A 17,352-nucleotide genomic window follows, 5' to 3' on the forward strand; every position below is an offset into this window, starting at 1 on the left:
ATATATATATATATATATATATATATAGTGGCTATTGTATCCCAAAAGAGAGACTCCCTGGAAAAACCTCCCCTTCTGTAGGGAGAGAGACTTGCTTTCAAACATGAGGAAACTTTTTCTGACAATAAGTCTTTGCCGATCAAGGACATTGTGTTTCTAGATAGTTTTCCAGCCTTTCCTCCCTCTCCTGAACTAATCCTTCTCCTTGAATTGGAGATTTCTTGGCTTCTTAAATCTTAAATCCAGGTTTCTTATCTTACCAGGAATCTGGGTGGCAGAACAATTTTTAAAAACAATAAGAAGTCATTGAAGCAGGTGGAGAAAAAATTCTTGCCTTTCACTTCCATCATTCTTAATCCAATATTTTTTATTCTCCTAGCACTAGTCATTTTGATTGTTTTATGCCCTTCACTGTATTAATTTTTATCGTACAGTGCCAGCACAGTGCCTGGCACATAGTAAACACTATGTAAACATTAATTATCATTATTTCCCCTTTGTTGTGTGTCTGAATTGACATAGCTAGCCTTCCAACGTTTATAGCCATGTTTTTGTAACACTGTTGGGCCCTGGGATCCTTAGAGCTCAAGTCTTTTGATTTCCTGATATAGGGCTTATTTTACTGGCCCCTTCCCTATCTTGCAGCCTTGATTTCTAGGGAAGGGATCTTAAGGTCATCTAATCCAGTATACCACTGTGTCAAATGCAAATAGAAAACTGTGCCTTTCAGCTGCATATTGATTCAGTTAGCTACAATTAATGTTTTTTATGTTCTAGTGTATTTTTATTTATTTTGTTGAACACTTCTCAATTACATTGTCCTTTGGTTCAGCCAGCATTGGGAGTTCGGGGCCAACAAAGGATGCAGCCTTAGTTTAGGTCTTCATTACTTTTTGTCTTGACTGGAATAAATAGCATTCGAATTGGTCTCTCTGCCATCATTCCCATCTCTAGTTTATCTCCCACATTATGGCTAAAAGAGTCTTCCTGAGGCTCAGTTCTGACCATACCATCATTGCCCTGATCAAAATCTTTCAGAGGCTCCTTGTACTTCTAGGATAAAATAGAATCCCCTTAGCCTGGCTTCTATCTTCCCATTGAAGAGAGCTAAGACATCTTCTGTAAGTGTGGGGGTTGGAAAAGAGAGGAAAGAAAGGAAGATCTGGAAGAGATCCTGTGGGAAATGAGATTGGGAACCAAGGGTAGAGGAGTAGCAAAAGCCTGGCTGGAAATATCTAATAGCAGTTTGTCCTGATCAGCCCTGGAGCAGGAAGAGTGACCCAGAGATGAAGAGCCACAGAATGGCAGAAGGTTTGAAGGAAAGCAGTCTAACAGTGATTAAGTGCCTGCTCATCTGGGCTGAGGGTGGCAAGACAGAGGAAGCTGTAATAGAGGAAATAGAAGGGGAGAACATAGATGGGTCACAATAATGGCAAAAAGTAGGATTTCTGGGAATTGAAGACTGGAAGAGATGGATACCTGGAGGTGGGCTTGGATATAGAATAGTGTCTTCAAGTTCTAAGCCCCAGAGGTTTTGCAGTTCATAGAAATGATAAGTTCTCATGTGCATCTGTCATATTGGTATGTGGCTAAAATGAAGGGAAGGAGAAAGTTATTGGAGCTGAGATTAAAGAATGAAAAGGTTGGCTTATTAGAGGGGTCACCCATTTTCATTTTAGATTCTCCAGTAATGATGCTGGGGGTGACAGAGAGAAAGAGCATGGATTGGAATCCATTGAGAATTTTAGGAGAGAGCCCTATAAGTCAGCAAGTGACAGGCATAGGGAGAGATGGTGTCTCTGAATTGCATGGAACTCAAAGGATGAAAGGTCATAGAGGGATGGCAGCCTGGGAGTTAACAGTGAGAAGCAAAGAGCATGTCCATTTCTCCTGGCCCTGTGAGCTTGGAGGAATGGGAGAAAGAGCTGACCTCTGTAGAGAGAGTTGGGAGGAGATTCTTAGGATAGGAGGAGTTAGAATGGGAAGCAATCTGAGAAATTATTTAGCCCAAGTCCTGTGATTTTATTATCAAGGGAACTGAGTCAGAGAAATGAAGTGGCTTCTGCTAGCTCTCAAAGGTATCGAGCTCGGATCTAAACTCTGAACTGATGTTTTGTCTTCCACACTTTACATTCTATTGGCATGTTCTAAGGTTTAAAATATTTACAGTGTTTAAAGATTAAGAAGTTTTGGTCGGAAAAAGCAGGGATTCCAGAAGACTTAGTAGAATGTTCTGGTAAATGGATCAGACTCAGGAAAGATTCTTCTCTAGTGAAAGTTGTGACTTACCAATAGAATTGAATGACTGTCTGGATTGTAGAAACAGAAAGTTCTACCTTTTGAAGGAATAACTAGTTCCTAAGGTAGAAATGATGGACATTTGGGAAGGGGGTTGTGTGGAGAGGAAAGCCAGGCATAGTCTAATATGTATCCTAAATTTGGGGAAAGGAGATTCAGAGGAAGGAAAGATAGAATCCAGTGAACTAAAATTCTGCGGGGAAGTCATTCCAGGAACAAAGGGGAGCTTCAAGGATAAAATTATAAAGATACAGAGGAAGGAAAAATGAGGGTTACCTGAAGAGACCTATATGGATACATAAGGAGCTCATTAACTAATTCAGATTTTCTAAAAGAAATGTTCAAAAGATGAAAATGAGGATAAGTAACAAGGTGAATATTTAGAGCAGAGCCTGGCTCTGTAAAAATAATGTCCAAATTGCTAAAGCTCAGAATGAGCTGAGGCTGGAAAGGAAGGTAAAGCTGACCAAAGGGCTTACTTTTAGCTCTACCGAGAGAAAGAAGAGGATTGAAGAGATGGCATACTGTTCAGTGTGAACAGAACAGTGTTAACTGGAAAGAGAGAAAACAAAAGAACTCTTATTTTGTTTCATCACTGCCAAGAAAAATGGCCTTTGTACAGGAAATGGCAGAATAAAAATGGCACCCAGGGAATTGGTAGCCAAGGTAAGTAAGGAGATAGCACCAAGCTGCCCCTAGATGAATTATATCCTTGAATACGAAAAAGAACTGGCAACTGTGATTGCTGAAGAAAACAAGAGAGCCTCTGCAGGACTGAGCAAATGTAGATATTGTCCCAATTCTCATCATAGGAAAAAGAATAGAATCTGCCAATTTACAGGCCAGTGAACTTGACTTTATTACCTGGGAAAATTCTAGAATGGATCATTAAAGAAAGGTTCAGAGGTTAAATCTAAAGGAGTGAGATCATACCAGAACAGCATAATTTCCTTTTTTGATAGAAGAGATCAGGGAAGTGGCCTACATGTTTACAGTATCTGATACTATTCTTGTGGAAGAGATGGAGAGATATGACTAGATGACCATCTAATTAAATAGATTTGGAACTGTTTGAGTAGCCAAATTCAAAGAGTTCATTGTTCAGTGTCATTTTCCCTGGAGTCCCCTCGGAAATCTGTGCTGCCTTGTGCCAGCTAACATTTTTATCAATGGCTTGAATAAAGATATGGATGGCAGGCTTATCAAATTTATAGATAAACAGGTATGAGAGTGATAGCTAACCCATCGGAATGCAGAATCGTGTTTAAAAAATAAGTGAAGTTCAACAGAAGTAAATGTCAAGTCTTATACTTTAGTTCAAAGTATTAACACAAATACAAGATGAAAGAGAGCAGTTTGTCTGAAAAAGATCTGTCAGTCTTAGTAAGTTAGAAACCCTGTGACTCATTGTGACATGGCCACTGCCATGATGAGCACCATTGAGAGGCCTAGAAGCCTCTAGGAACAAGGAGATGATAATCTTTGTGCTCTTAGTCCAACCGCCTCTGGAACATCTGGGCTAATTCGAGGCATCATGATTTAAGAATGCCACTAAAAAGCTAGAGGGTATCCAGAGGAATGCAAGCAAGGCAGTGAGAAACTTTGAGGTCACGTCATGAGGATTGTTTGGAGAAGCAAGGAGTATTCCATGTGGGTAAGCGACGATCCAGGGACTTCATAGCTGCCTGCAAGAAGTATTTGACAGGTAGTTCTGTGGAAGAAGGATCGGCGTGTTCTGATTCTCTTTTGCCTCAGAAGTAAGAACCAGCGGCAGTGCTAGAAGCTTCAAAGAGATGAACTTGCATTTGATGTCAGTAAAAACTCGCAATGGCAGCTGTCCCCAAATGAAGTGAGCTGCCTAGAAGGGTTCTCAGAGGTCTTCAGGCAGAGGGTGAACGAATACTTGCTGGAGCTGTTGGTGAGGATTGTTTGTAATGGGGCATAGTAGGTGGCCATTGAGGACCCTTAAACTTTAAAATTCTGTCCTACTAGAGCTCCTTGCTGCCCTAAGTGAGCTCAGGTCACTTGGATAAAGTTATACAGGCCTGAAGTGACTGATAGAATTTGGGAGTGTGATTGCTGACCAGCTCTTGGTAATCTTTGAGAAATCCTGGAGTGCAGGAGAGATTCTGGAGAAGAGCATTGGGGCTCTCGATAACATGAACAGATTGGGGAAGAAGGTGGAGTCTGCAGGTGGAATCGAACCGAATAGGCTGATAAATTCTAAATTCTAAAAATTCTGAACTCTAAAACAGATCTATAAGTGGAATACCTAGAAATGGAAACTACAATTACTGGGAGCCAGCAGGAATTCATTAGGATCAAGGCCTACAGAGTAATCCCAGTTCTGCCTTTTAACCCTGCTAGCTGTAATGATCAAAGGAATTCCCTAGGCATGTTATGTTTATGCTTTGCAAGGCATTCACGAGTCTTCCATAACCCATTTGTGGGTAAGGCAGAATCTGTGGGCTAGATTCTAACACAATGTAGATGAATTCGGACCTGGCCCTGGTAGACCCAGAGACCCAGAGAGGGTTAATGAATGGATCAGTGTTGGCCTGGCTGGTGTTTTGCCTTTGTTTTTGCTTTACTACAGGCCTCCTCTTTTATCAGGCAAGTAATGCGGTGGGAACTTGGGACGTGTTGTTCCTCTGATGACTCTTAAGTTCCCCCCAACTCTGCTTCTCCGGCATATTCTGCCTTAGCTTGGTCTTGACTGTCCTTCCCAGGTTTACTACAGCATTCTGACTTAGCATCGACATTCCCTAACTTTGATTTCATATCACCTTTTGGTATGATGGCCTCTGCTCTAACTCTCCTGGCTTAACTGTTCCTTTGTCCTTCAGACCTCTGTTTCTCATCCCTCCTGGTGGTGATTGCCAGTGAATAAGCTATTTGTGCCTCTAAGCTGTTAACCCTTAACTGACAGCACCCTTGTGGCTGAAGGGTGACAGGAGGCTGAACAAAGGGTGAGGCCTTTAGGATCCCTCTGCCATACTGTTCCTTTTTCAGACTCTATTCATTTTTGTCAGTGGCTTGAATAAAGACCTGGGTGGCCTGCTTATTATCTTTGCAGATGAAAAAAGCTGGGAAGGATTATACATAGGCAAGACTAGGGCTGCAAGAAAAGATCCTTGGTCCAATTCAGTGACCATGTAAGCACTCCCTATGAGCGGAGCCCTGTGTTAGGTACAATCGAGAGGTTGCTGTCTTCCTGAGGAATGTATCTAAGATGGGACAGGTAACCCCTGCCTTCTCCAGCTGAGCCAGCCTAATAGAAGTAGCAAGGCACCCAGAACTACATGAACCAGGCAGGTCAAACCACTGCCACCATCTCAGTCAACAGCTATAGCTAGTGGACTAATGGCCCAAATGAGGAAGACTTGGGCATCTTTCTGGGCCGTAGGAAAGCAGCCAGTAGACAAGAAGTGTTTGAAGATTAGCAAGAGGGTAGGGATGATAGAGCAGGACCATTCCGCTAGAAAAGAAGGAACAGAGAGCAAAGGCTAGCTTATTTTTCTGTTTGTATCTTCAGGGCTTAGCACAGTGCTTTGTATATCTTAAGCACACAATTAATTGTTTTTCATTCATTCAAATGGGCATTGTTGTTATTGCCAATTGGAACCTTTAGATCAGCCATGATAGATTATAAAGACTAGGTAAAAAAAAACAACATAAAAGATTTTCAGGGCACAGGTGGGGGGTTTCATTACTACTGCTCATCAAAGGCAAAGAATTCAAAAGAGAAAATCAGATTTAGAAAGCACAAGGCTGGTAGTTAAGAAAATAGTATTAGAAAATGAGTTTTATATTTCCCAATTTTAGTACAAAATATAGGAATGACAGACTCCTGGTCAGGAATAAAGTACTTAACAGATAGGTTTGCCTAGAATCTTATAAATCTAATCAGAAGGACTTTAGAAAGGAAAAGAAAGAAATTGCCTTGTCTGTCCACAAAGATACGTTAGCTGAATAAAGTTGAGCGAAGAATAAAAAGAGATACCTGGCAATTCCTAGAAAGGAGCTAATGACAGGTCCTGTGACCTTGGAAGTTTCTATACAAATGTACAGGGTACTTGTAACAGTTCCAAGTAAAATAGATTGGAGGTTGTAATGCAAACTGGTAAGTCTGGTCTCATTTGGTTATCTCCGAGACATTAGAGGATGAGACCCATGACTCGGAAGTCTGGCTCTGGAAAGGTACACAGAGTTCTTGAGGGGTTGGCCTTTAATTTCTTAAGTGTAGTGAGCTCTGGAGATGGAATTCCTCCTACTCACGTAGATCATACCTTCTCTGCTCCATGGCCTGGAGCACAGAGATTTAGAACTTTCCAGTGTGGGTCAGCAGTGAGATTGGAACCCAGCAAGCCATTGCACCCTGCTGCTAGAATAAAAATTAATAAATAACTAGCTACTAGGAGGAAGGGAACAAGCATTTATTACATACCTACTATGTGCTAAGCCCTTTAGAAATCATAGTGAGCTAGCTATTATTTTTTTCCAGATTGGATGTCAATATAATTTTTATTAATTATTTTCTGACATTTTGCAATCCATGTTCTCTCCTTCCTTCCCAAAACAGTAGGTAATATGATATAGGTTGTACATGTTATTATACAATAAATATTTCCATGTTCATTGTATTATGAAATGAGACATATCACTCTAGAGAAAAATTCGTGGAAGAAGAATGGCCTTCTTCGGTTCCTTCTGTAGTAGTGTAGCCTTTTTTTGTCATGAGTTCCTTGGAATTGTCCTAGATAATAGTAAATAATAATAGTAAAGTCCTTCACAATTGATCATTGTACAATATTGCTCTTATTGTATATGGTGTTCTCCTGGTTTTGCTTGCTTTACTTCACATCAGTTCATATTAAGTCTTCCCAGGCTTTTCCGAACTCAACTTGTTTGTCATTTCTTATGGTACAATAGTATTCTGTAAGAATTTAAATTTAGGTTTTTATGCTAATATGAAAGTTCTAAAGTAATATTGTGGTTGCCGATTTAAAAATATTACAGCTTAAGTCAAAATGACTTTTAGCAGCTTTATTTATAGAGGTGGAAAGAGTGAAAATGGAAAAATGTAGATAAAGAGGCAGAAAGTACTGCCTAGTTACAAATACACTAAATTTAATCCTAATGTCTCCAGACTGCAAAAGCGAATCTCACCAGAATCCAAAGTCCTAATTAGGAAGCCAAAATCCAAAGAGCCAGGAGACACTGAAGAATCCACCAGGACTCACACTGATGGGAGTGTCCCGCCAAAGCACCAACAACCAGAGAGGGTTTCCTCACTGAAGAACCAAGGAAGGAATCACTCCACTCACCATAAGCCCACATAGGATCCAGGGAAAGAGTCTCTTCCTCCAGTCCAGCTCCCCACTTTACAGGAACCAATGGCAGTCTTACAATTTGCTTAGCACTGCCCAAGGGGAGGGACAGTGACTTTTGGAGGTGTGAGCTGACTCAGTAAGTGACTTGCAACTCTCTTACTTAGTGTCAAGTAGAGGTACTTTAAGTTCTTGATTTGTTTAGCTAAAAATAGACAAGGGGAGAGCTAATCCTATCTTCACAATTCCATCACAATCATAATACAACTTGTTCAACCATTCTTTAGTTGATAGATATCTCTTCAGTTTTCAGATCCATCACAGAAAGCTGCTGCTTATATTTTTATGTAAGTAGGTCCTTTTCCCCTATCTTTCATCTCTTTGAGATACAGACCTAGTAGTGGTATTGCAGTTTTATTGCCCTTTGGGTGTGGTTCCACATTGCTCCCTGGGATGGTTGTATTAGTTCACAACTTTACCATCAGAGTATTTGTGTCCCAATTTTCCCACATCCTCTCCAATATTTATCTTTTTCCTTTTTTTTTTTGGTCATATTAGCCAGTCTGCAAGATATGAGGTGGTACTTCAGACCAGTTTTAATTTGCATTTCTCTAATCAATAGGATTTCCTCATATGACTAAAGATAATTTTAATTTCTTCATCTGAGAGTTGCCTATTCATATCCTTTGACCATTTGTCAAGAGCTAGTAATTTTTTGATTGCCCTCCCACAATCTCTCTGTTTTTATAGAATTCTAGGCTAAGGGTTTTTATGGTAGCTGTGATATCAAGCCTGAAGGTGTCCCTCCACCCCCATATATGTCTTATCAGAAAAGAGAGGGTTTGTATGCAGATGGTATGTGGAACAATGGCCTCATGCCAGCCTATTTGGGGGGCAAAGACCACAAAATGAGATTCCTTTTCTCATCCTTCATTAGATAATGATCACTTATCTAGCCAACGTAGGATACTTAGACTGCTGGATCAATGTTTTCATCAATGCGGGTACTTTGTCTGCTGATTCAAGCCACATGTTCTCATTTTGCACAAATTTACCCCATCTTTTTCCATAAACTTAAGCATAAAACATAAAAAAGAGGTGAACTTTCACCTTGTCTTTCCCAGTCTTCCACCCCCTTCCTAGCAATCTCCGCATGATGCTGTCCCTCGTGTACTCCTCTTGCCCCCCATCCCAACCTTTCTAGCTCCTGTTTCTATGCTTTCTGTCTTCCCTCATTAGACTTGTTAACCTCTTCAGGGCAGGAAGCGCCTTGTTTGTATCTGTACAATACTTAGCTCAGTGTTTGCATTTAATAAAGGCTCTTTCTAAGGGTTGCTCAGTTGAGTGAAGACTTCATTCTGGTCCTTATTTTAATAGCCTGGGTGTACCAGTGTACCACTTAGCCCGTCCATTTATGATTTTTTATTCTTAATTTTCTATCATATGTGTCCTTGATAATGTCATTCATACCAGTACTCCTGAGCAAGATGTAATCAAAAATTAACTGAAATGTTCTAGAAATGCTAGAATTAACTTTTACATTCCCTGTGGTTACATTTTAAGTATATACCAGCGGTTCCCAAACTTTTTTGGCCTACCACCCCCTTTCTAGAAAAAATATTTCTTAGCGCCCCTGGAAATTGATTTTTTAAAAATTTTAATAACAATTAATAGGAAAGATAAATGCACCTGTGGCCATCACTGCTCCCCTGGATCGCTGCAGCACCCACCAGGGGGCGGTGGCGCCCACTCTGGGAATCACTAGTATATACCATTGAACATGACATGGGTTGGCTGTAACAGGAGCCCTTTGGGGTTCAGGCCAGCAGATAGTATACAAGCCCTAGCCAGGGGAACCAAAATAGGATGGATGTCAGACCCTAAAAGGAAGAGCCAGAAAATACTGTAAGACAGTCCTTTAAGATTCAGGATGACGTTTTTCTACTTTGCAGTAGGCCAATAAGCAGCACATTTATTTTGAATGGAAAAGAACCAAAGAGGCCATTTGTACACCACATGTATGACCAAGGTCCTTGCTGCGATATACCCAACAAATGGCTCTCTGATCTTCACTAAAAATTCTCCAGGCGTCAGGAATCCACAAGGCCTCCTGCTCTGCTTCCTTCAACTTTGAAACTTTCACCTAGAGGAGAAATCTGCCTCTGCCATCCTTGCCTGGTGCTTCTGGCTCTGCCCTCTGAGCTACATTTGTGCCTTCACCTGTTTGGAGCCACCAGTCATGGCCCTTCAAGCCTTCTCTCTTCAGGCTAAACACTTTTTGTTGCTTCTTATGCATAACCTCCAGACAATCACCATTCTCCAGGCCACCACCATTTCCACTGGGCTTACACCAGCTTGTCGGTGCCTTTCCTCAACCCCATTTTGGCCAGGTGTGTCTGACCAGGAGGCACAGTTGGATGTCAGCTCCTGGACTGACGCTGGGCTTTTCTTCCTGATAGTCCAAGGTTGAATTGGAGTTTTGGCCACCAGCTGTGTCACAGCGCTCACTGCAGCATTACATTGGCCATCCACAAAACCCTCCAGGCTCATCTTCAAACAAATCGCTTCCATCTTGTACTTGTGAAGTTGACCCAAGGGCTTGGGTTCCAATCTTCAATTTAGCATTTACAATTGTGACCTTGGGCAGTTTACCTCACCTCCCTGAGCCTCAGTTTCCATCTGTAAGATGAGGGGGTTGGACTAGGTGACCTCAGAGGTCCCATCTGGCTCTACCACGACATTAGTGATATGTCCTAGCTTTGGTCATCATTGCAGCTTTGTTAACAATGTCATCCATCTCTGCCTTTACAAACCTTTAATGCCGTATAAGTGTCAGTTATTATTATTATTACCCAACAGTTCCAAAGATAGATTCCTGGGGCACCGTCCCTGCAGCCAGCCTTCCAGCCGATAATAGCCCTTTAATGATGTCTCTCTCTCTCGAGTTCCCGTCGCTCGGCAGGTTCATAGTCACCTGACTGACCCCACGTATATCCATCTTGTCTGGAGGATAGCGCGAGAAGCTATCTGCTGTTTCATCAAGCCCTCTGTGGAACACCATTCCCCTCCTCTACTCGTCCAGTGACCCTGTCATGGGGAGGGAGGGACAACCGGTTCTTGAAGTCCTCAGCTGTTCTTTCACTCATTCATCCCCAACCATACACTTAAATGTTCGATTTTGCCAGGAATCAAAGCCAAGCTTTCCATTGTGTAGTTTGTAGATTCTGTTCACTTTCCTTTTACTTTGAAAATGGAGACATTTGCCCTTCTCAGGTTCTAGAGTGCTTCTCTCACCATCTCTAGTCTTCTGAAGATGTGACCAGCACTAACATCTGCCAGGTCCCCCAAGGGCCTGGGACGTTGTCCCTCCTGGCCTGGTGACTTGAACACCTCAAGGGCAGCCAAGTGCTCTTCTTCTGTCTTTTTGCTCAGCTTGGATTTTAAGTCCCTACCAACTCTTGTTCTTTCCTCCCTAATGCAAGGATCATTCTCTTTGATGAAGGAAAAAACACAAAGTGTAGACCGAATTGTTCTGCCTTCTCAGTTATCATTGCACAGTGCCTGGCACGTAGTAAGCACTTAATGAATGTGTATTGATTGATTGGTTATTTGTTATAGTTGTTAACTATTGCCAAGTAACTATTGCTCTTGTCAACTCTTCCTTCAATCCTTCTGATTCTTCTCTCCTGCTATAACTTTCATCTTTCCATTCCTTGTCAACTTCAGGTATTCTGAGCTTTAGCCCACCTGACACTATTCTTACAGGCGTGGGTCAGGCCTTTTTAGTCATCCCGTTACCTTCTTGCCTCCAGCCACTAGATATGTCTGTCTTACACCCAAGTCGATCATTGAGTTCCTGCATCCATACCTGTTTCTAGATACTTTTCCTTTTTTCTTCTTCATAGAATTAATTTCTTTATGAATCTCAAGATTTCATTCTTGAGAACTTGGCCCTATTTTTAAACCCTTAGTTTCTATCATAGAATTCATGTTAAGAAATGGTCCCAAGGCAGAAGAGCAGTAAGGGCTGGGCATTTGGGGTTAAGTGACTGTTCAGGGTCACACAGCTAGGAAGGGTCTGAGGCCAGATTTGAATGTAGGTCCTCCCACTCCAGGCCTGGCACTCTGTCCACTGTGCCACCTAGCTGCCCCTGGGTTTTTTGTTGTTTTTTTTTTTGTTTTTTTTTTGCTGCCTCTTTTGTCTTTTTATTATATAGAATGGCTCTTTGGGTAGAGCTATATTGGGGAGTGAAGATAATGTAAAAACAAAAGATATTAAGATTTTGTTAAATTCTGCTAGCTGGAGCCCATCATTACCTTTATCCCTGCCCATTCTAATTAGCTCCTGCCTTTTAGGTACTGACAGGGAAGTAGATGTCCTTTGGGCAAGTCAAGATAGCTCCAATGGGCACTAGGCACTTGATGAGGCCTTGCCAAGGACACCAACCCTGGAAAAATCTGACAGCTCTCCAGCAGAATGAATGCCGAGGAAGTTCAGAATGTACTTAGACTTAGTATTCTTTTGGTTTGATTTGAAAACATTTATTAAGTCGTTGCCATGGATAGCCTACCCAGAAGAGGCAAGAGGGTGACACGTGGAGGTGATATTTTTATTGTGTCTTGGCTACTGAGGGGCCCGAAGGGTGACAAAATCAACATCCAGAAAGATAAGACAAGAACCAGGAGAGCTCAGAAATCAAGATTTGAGCTTCTCAGAGGCTGGCTGATAGAGTGATGGCTGCCTCCTTGCTCACTCTCTGCCACTATCTACCTGGGACTGGTCTGTGAGCACTTAACAACTGCAAGATCCTGCTTCTCTGGACGTACTCTCGAGAGATCTTTAGTTGGGGATGACACAGACACAGAGCTGAGCTCTGGCTGACGTTTCCTTCCTCTGCCGAGGTAGGACGGCGAGGATGGGGGCTTCACTCACTCTGGGGGATCGTCCTATATTCACTTTGCTGACTTTTCTGTTTCATCTTATAAGAATCTTCTGTTAATCTTGGAGAAAGAGGTGTGGCCCTACCAGGCACCACCGTGTCTGAGGGCACAATCTAGTGTCATCCTATACTTTTCGTGGGGAGTCTGGAAGGGGGCTGGGTGCAGATCTGAGGCTTCATCAGTGTAGAGCAGCGATGGGCAAACTAAGGCCTGCGGGCTGTGGACATGATTCCTGATCTGACCAATACAACGAGTAGGATACAATACAAGGAAACTTCGAAAGAGTCGCCTTAGAAACAGATTGACAGAGGAGCATTTCTTTTCCTTTGGCCCCTCTTTAAAAAGTTGGCCCATCCCTGCTCTAGTCCATTTCTAGCCCTCCCTACAAATGTCATCCCAGGACCCAACAAGGTGATTAACCACCAGAAAAGTAGCCAATAAGAAACTTGGGGACGGCAGACCCTGAAAGCCCAGTAGGAAGGAGTTCCGTGGTTTGTTTTTCCTTAATCTTCTTTGATCAGGAATTGGATGAACCTTCGGGATGCTGAAACAGGAAAGATCCTTTGGCAGGGAACGGAAGACCTCTCTGTCCCTGGTGTGGAACATGAAGGTAATTGCAGATTTTTTTTGGCTGGAGGGCAGGGGGGGGGGCAGAGTAACAAACACCAGGATCTGAGCTAGTAGCAGACTTTAGAGTTGGAGAGACTCCACGAAACCAGTGTTTGGGAGTGCCTGCTTCTGAAGGGCCCCTTCTCCCCCTTCCCCTCCTCACTCTCCTCCCGCCCCATCCTGACACCCAGAGAGGCAAAGCCGTGACATTGTGTACATTAGAATTAATGGCCACCTCAATATGGAGACCAGGAGTTTCAGCCTCTTCCGGGAGGTTCCAGCAGTCTTTGGTGTACTTTGTACAAGGAATGGTTCCAGGTGCTGGGAATGCAAGGAAGGGTCAAACTAGCCCCTGCCTTCAGAGAGCGCCCACACTAGTGGAGGAGTCCAAGGAATGTTTGGGAAAGGCGACCCTTTGTTCTCCTACAGCTGCTCCCTCCGTCCTCAGAAAGGGGCCACCTGAGCAGCATCCCCTCATCCATCTGGCCTGCCTTGAAGATCACTCAGTCTAAGGTGGTTTTTAGAAAGGTCCTTGCTTTTCTCTAATTCGTGGTGCAAACAAAGTCCAAGTGACCGCCTGGCGAGTGAATCCTTAGCCTTCCCTGCTGCCTGCCTGTCCAGAACGTCATTCCTTTGGGCACATCCGCTGTGCATCCACTCCATAAAGCCTTAGTGCCGCAATCCTGATGCTCCCGAGTCAGTGCCTCCATGATTCTGTCGTATTTATTTATTTTTAATCCCTCCCCTTCTCTCTGAGTATTGTTTCTAAGAAGAGTGGCAAGAGCTAGGCGTTGGAGATTAAGTGACTTGCCCAGGGTCACATGGCTCCTCCTTGTCTGTAGACTGAGTCTTCCAGAGACAGAAAAGGGCATTCCTTGGAAGGGGCACATGTGCCCAGAGGCACCCTCAACTCCAAACAAAGAGTTACTCTCCTGCTCAGAAACGGGGCTGATGCCCCTCCGCATTCTCTCACGACTGTGACTGAGTCATTTTATTCCAGTCTGGACTCCTGTTTTTCTTTCCAGCCCGGGTCCCCAAGAAAATCCTCAAGTGTAAGGCAGTGTCTCGGGAGTTGAACTTTTCTTCAGCAGAGCAGATGGAAAAATTCCGCTTGGAACAAAAAGTGTATTTTAAAGGGCAGTGCCTAGAAGGTACGGGGACATTTGCTGGTTTGAGGGGGCAGGGCGAGCCCTGAACCAGAGCAGTTCTGGGGTGGGGGCATGGGGACAATGGGCAGAGCCCCGGATTGGAAGCCAAGGACCAGGGGAGGCTCCCAGCTCTCCTCTTTGCTGCCCTTTTGGTCTTAAAAGTCACTTCCCCTTTGTGGGCCTCTGCTTTCTCTTCTGTAAAATGAGGGCCTTGGGCTCCGTGACTCCTCAGGTCCCTTCCAGCCCCAGGCTGTGAGCGCTTTGGTAAGGGGGTAGCCCTGATGCTTATTGTAGTGGAATGGATGCAGATAAAGGGGGAGCCCCTCCCCAATTCATGCAAGTTCTTGGATGGTGTTGGGGGGGAGAAGGAGGACAGTTTACAGCACATCCTGTCTACTCCTTCCCCGACAGAGAAAGAAAATTTCTTAAACACACACAAACCAGAACTTCGAAGCATCTGGAGTCCTTCAGGCAAAAGTGACCGCTGACACCAGCGATGCTGGCCTCCTCCTGTTCCTGACATCCGTTACTAATAAGTCCTTGATTCTTAGTGGCTGCAAAGGGCGCTCTTCACGGGGCAGAGCGCTCCGGTGCTACCGAAAGAGTTTTTACCACAAATAGTGTATGTGCATGTGTTCGAAGTAGTGGGAGCTGTCATGCCAAGTGAAGAGACCCCATTACGTGGCCCAGCAGGCCCTGAAGGACAGACACAGGCCTCTGCTCTAGATGTAGGCCCAGGGCTGCTGCTTTGGGCGGGCCTTTAAACATTCCACCAGGAGCAAGCCAGAGGCACTGAAGCGGCCTGTCTGCTCGCCTCAGCTTGTCCTTCCTCTTACAGAGTGGTTCTTTGAATTCGGCTTCGTGATTCCTAATTCCACAAACACCTGGCAGTCCTTGATAGAAGCAGCACCAGAGTCCCAGATGATGCCAGCAAATGTCTTAACGTGAGTGGGCAGGTCCTAGGAAAATGGGCCTCGAAGAAGCAAGAGCTCCCGGGGAAGTGGGGGGAGCCTGGGCGACTGCGTGAGGGAGAAGAGGGCACCCCCGAGCGTTTGCCTTCGTTTTTAGTTTGCTTCCGTGGCCGTATAACTTGGCGGCTCGCATCTACTCAGGGTACATCCCAGTCTTTGTTCGCCCTGCTGCATCTTTAATGCCCAGCCGAGCTGACGGGAGGCCGGATGAGCCACTGAAAATAAGCCTTTGAGTTTTAAGGAGCCTTAGAAATAGTGTTTAAGAGCCAGGCCTAGAGGCGGGAGGTCCTGGGTTCAGATCTGACCTCAGACACTTCCCGCTGTGTGACCCTGGGCAAGTCACTTGTCCCCCGTTGCCTGGTCCTCACCGCTCTTCTACCTTGGAACAATAAGTAGTATAGATTCTAAAGCAGAAGGTGAGGCTCTAAAAAAAATTCATATTTTGCCCACTGTCTGGCTTGTTTTAGGCCAGGCCTGATTTATTTTGTAAGGGCCGTAAGCCTCCGCTCGACTGACTTGGGAGACTCCTTTGTCTGAGCTCAGGATCTCTTAGAGGCTGGAAAAAGTGAGGTCCGGATAACGCTGCAGATGAACGTCCTGCGCGTGTGTCCCGGGTCACAGGATGTCAGAGCTGGGAGGGACTTTGGGGCATTTCACGCCTCCTTTGGCTGCAGGGGGGACCCGAGACCCTGGCTGGGAGCGAGCAGGCGGACGGCCGCCACGGCTTCTTCCCTGTGCAGGAGAAGCTGGAGACGGCAGGGTGGAACGTGGCTCTTCCACCTCGCACTGCCCAGAGACCCGCCTTCCACGTGTGAATGCACACGCACACGCACACGCACACGCACACGCACACTCCCCATCTCTGTAACGTGTTAAGCTTTCCGGGGGGGTGCGTGGCTGTGGCGCCCTCCTGGGCTGGCAGAGGAGCCGCTTGATGTGGCCAGTTTTTGCTGCCCGAAGGCGGGGCGGGCTCAGGGGTCCTCGGGCACCCCCGGGGGGTCCATAGTGGTGCCCCTGGGCGCTGGCTAATGCCTCTCCCTCTGCCCTTCCTGTCCTCGCAGTGGGAACGTGATCATAGAGACCAAGTTCTTCGACGACGACCTCCTCGTCAGCACGTCCAGAGTGAGACTTTTCTACGTCTGAGAGCGGAGTGTGTGTGTATTTCCAGGATTTGGGTTTGGGTTTTTGGGTTTTTTGGGGTGGGGGGGAGGGAAGGGAGCTGTTTTACTTTCCTCCACACCCCTTTTTTGGCACCGGCACCACCACCTCCAACTCCTTCTGGCAAAAAGCGCCTGCAGCCCCCAGACAACGCTGTGCGCAGGCAGCGGCCGCCGGGTGGCCTTTTCCTACCTGGCGAGCAGCCCCAAACTCCCTGGCCCGGAGCAGGACGAGGTGGGGAGCCGAGACCCCCGTCCAGTTGTAAACACAGTTGGATGAAGCGCGACCAGGAAGCCGCCCTGTCCATGCCATCCTGCTGCCCCTGCCCCGGCCCAGGCCCTTTGGTTCCACTTTCTTGGCCCCGGATAGAGTTCATTTTCCAACCCCACGTTTAGTTTTCACTGTTTCATATGTCTTCATACACTTGTAAAATAGACTGTGATATTATTACGTAATGGAATTAAACCAATTTATGAATTAAAACATTCCTCTAGTCCTCCGCATGGCCGTGTTTTCCTCTCTGCGAGCCACGACAGCTGGGGGCAGCTTCGCTGGAGGGCGGGGCCAGGGGGGCCCCCCATCCCTGCAGCATGGAGGGGAGGGCTGAGACCTCCGGAGGCAGGAGGGGCAGGAGAGGAAAGGAGCCGGGAGAGGGTAACGTGGGCCGGGCACGGAGGCCAGCGTAGAGAGGTGGAAAAGCACGTCTGCCCTGGGCGGGCTTGGCAGGTCAGAACCGCAGACCTGCAGCCGGAGGTCCAGAGAGGTCACTGTCTGATAGGCATAATTAGCAGGGCTGAGATTCGAACTCAGACCCTCAGAGCCAGCCCCCGTGTGGGTTCCTTCCACATTTCCTGGCATGGGGGGTGGGACTGGAAGTAGAGGAGGCAGGAAGGGGCA

At 45.4% G+C, this 17,352-nt stretch overlaps 1 protein-coding gene across 1 annotated transcript in view; it reads left to right on the forward strand.

Moving 5' to 3' along the window:
* The window catches only part of PDE6D (phosphodiesterase 6D), a 65,830-nt gene extending 48,879 nt beyond the window's left edge, over positions 1-16,951 (forward strand). The window contains exons 2-5 of the mRNA XM_044673277.1: positions 13,091-13,179; positions 14,204-14,329; positions 15,165-15,270; positions 16,359-16,951. Coding sequence (XP_044529212.1) covers positions 13,091-13,179; positions 14,204-14,329; positions 15,165-15,270; positions 16,359-16,440 — 403 coding nt within the window. The 3' untranslated portion in view covers positions 16,441-16,951. The remainder of the gene's footprint in view (positions 1-13,090; positions 13,180-14,203; positions 14,330-15,164; positions 15,271-16,358) is intronic.
* Positions 16,952-17,352: the final 401 nt, after the last annotated feature.

The sequence above is a fragment of the Gracilinanus agilis genome, chromosome 4 (assembly GCF_016433145.1).
Source record: "Gracilinanus agilis isolate LMUSP501 chromosome 4, AgileGrace, whole genome shotgun sequence".
Classification (NCBI taxonomy): Eukaryota; Metazoa; Chordata; class Mammalia; order Didelphimorphia; family Didelphidae; genus Gracilinanus; species Gracilinanus agilis.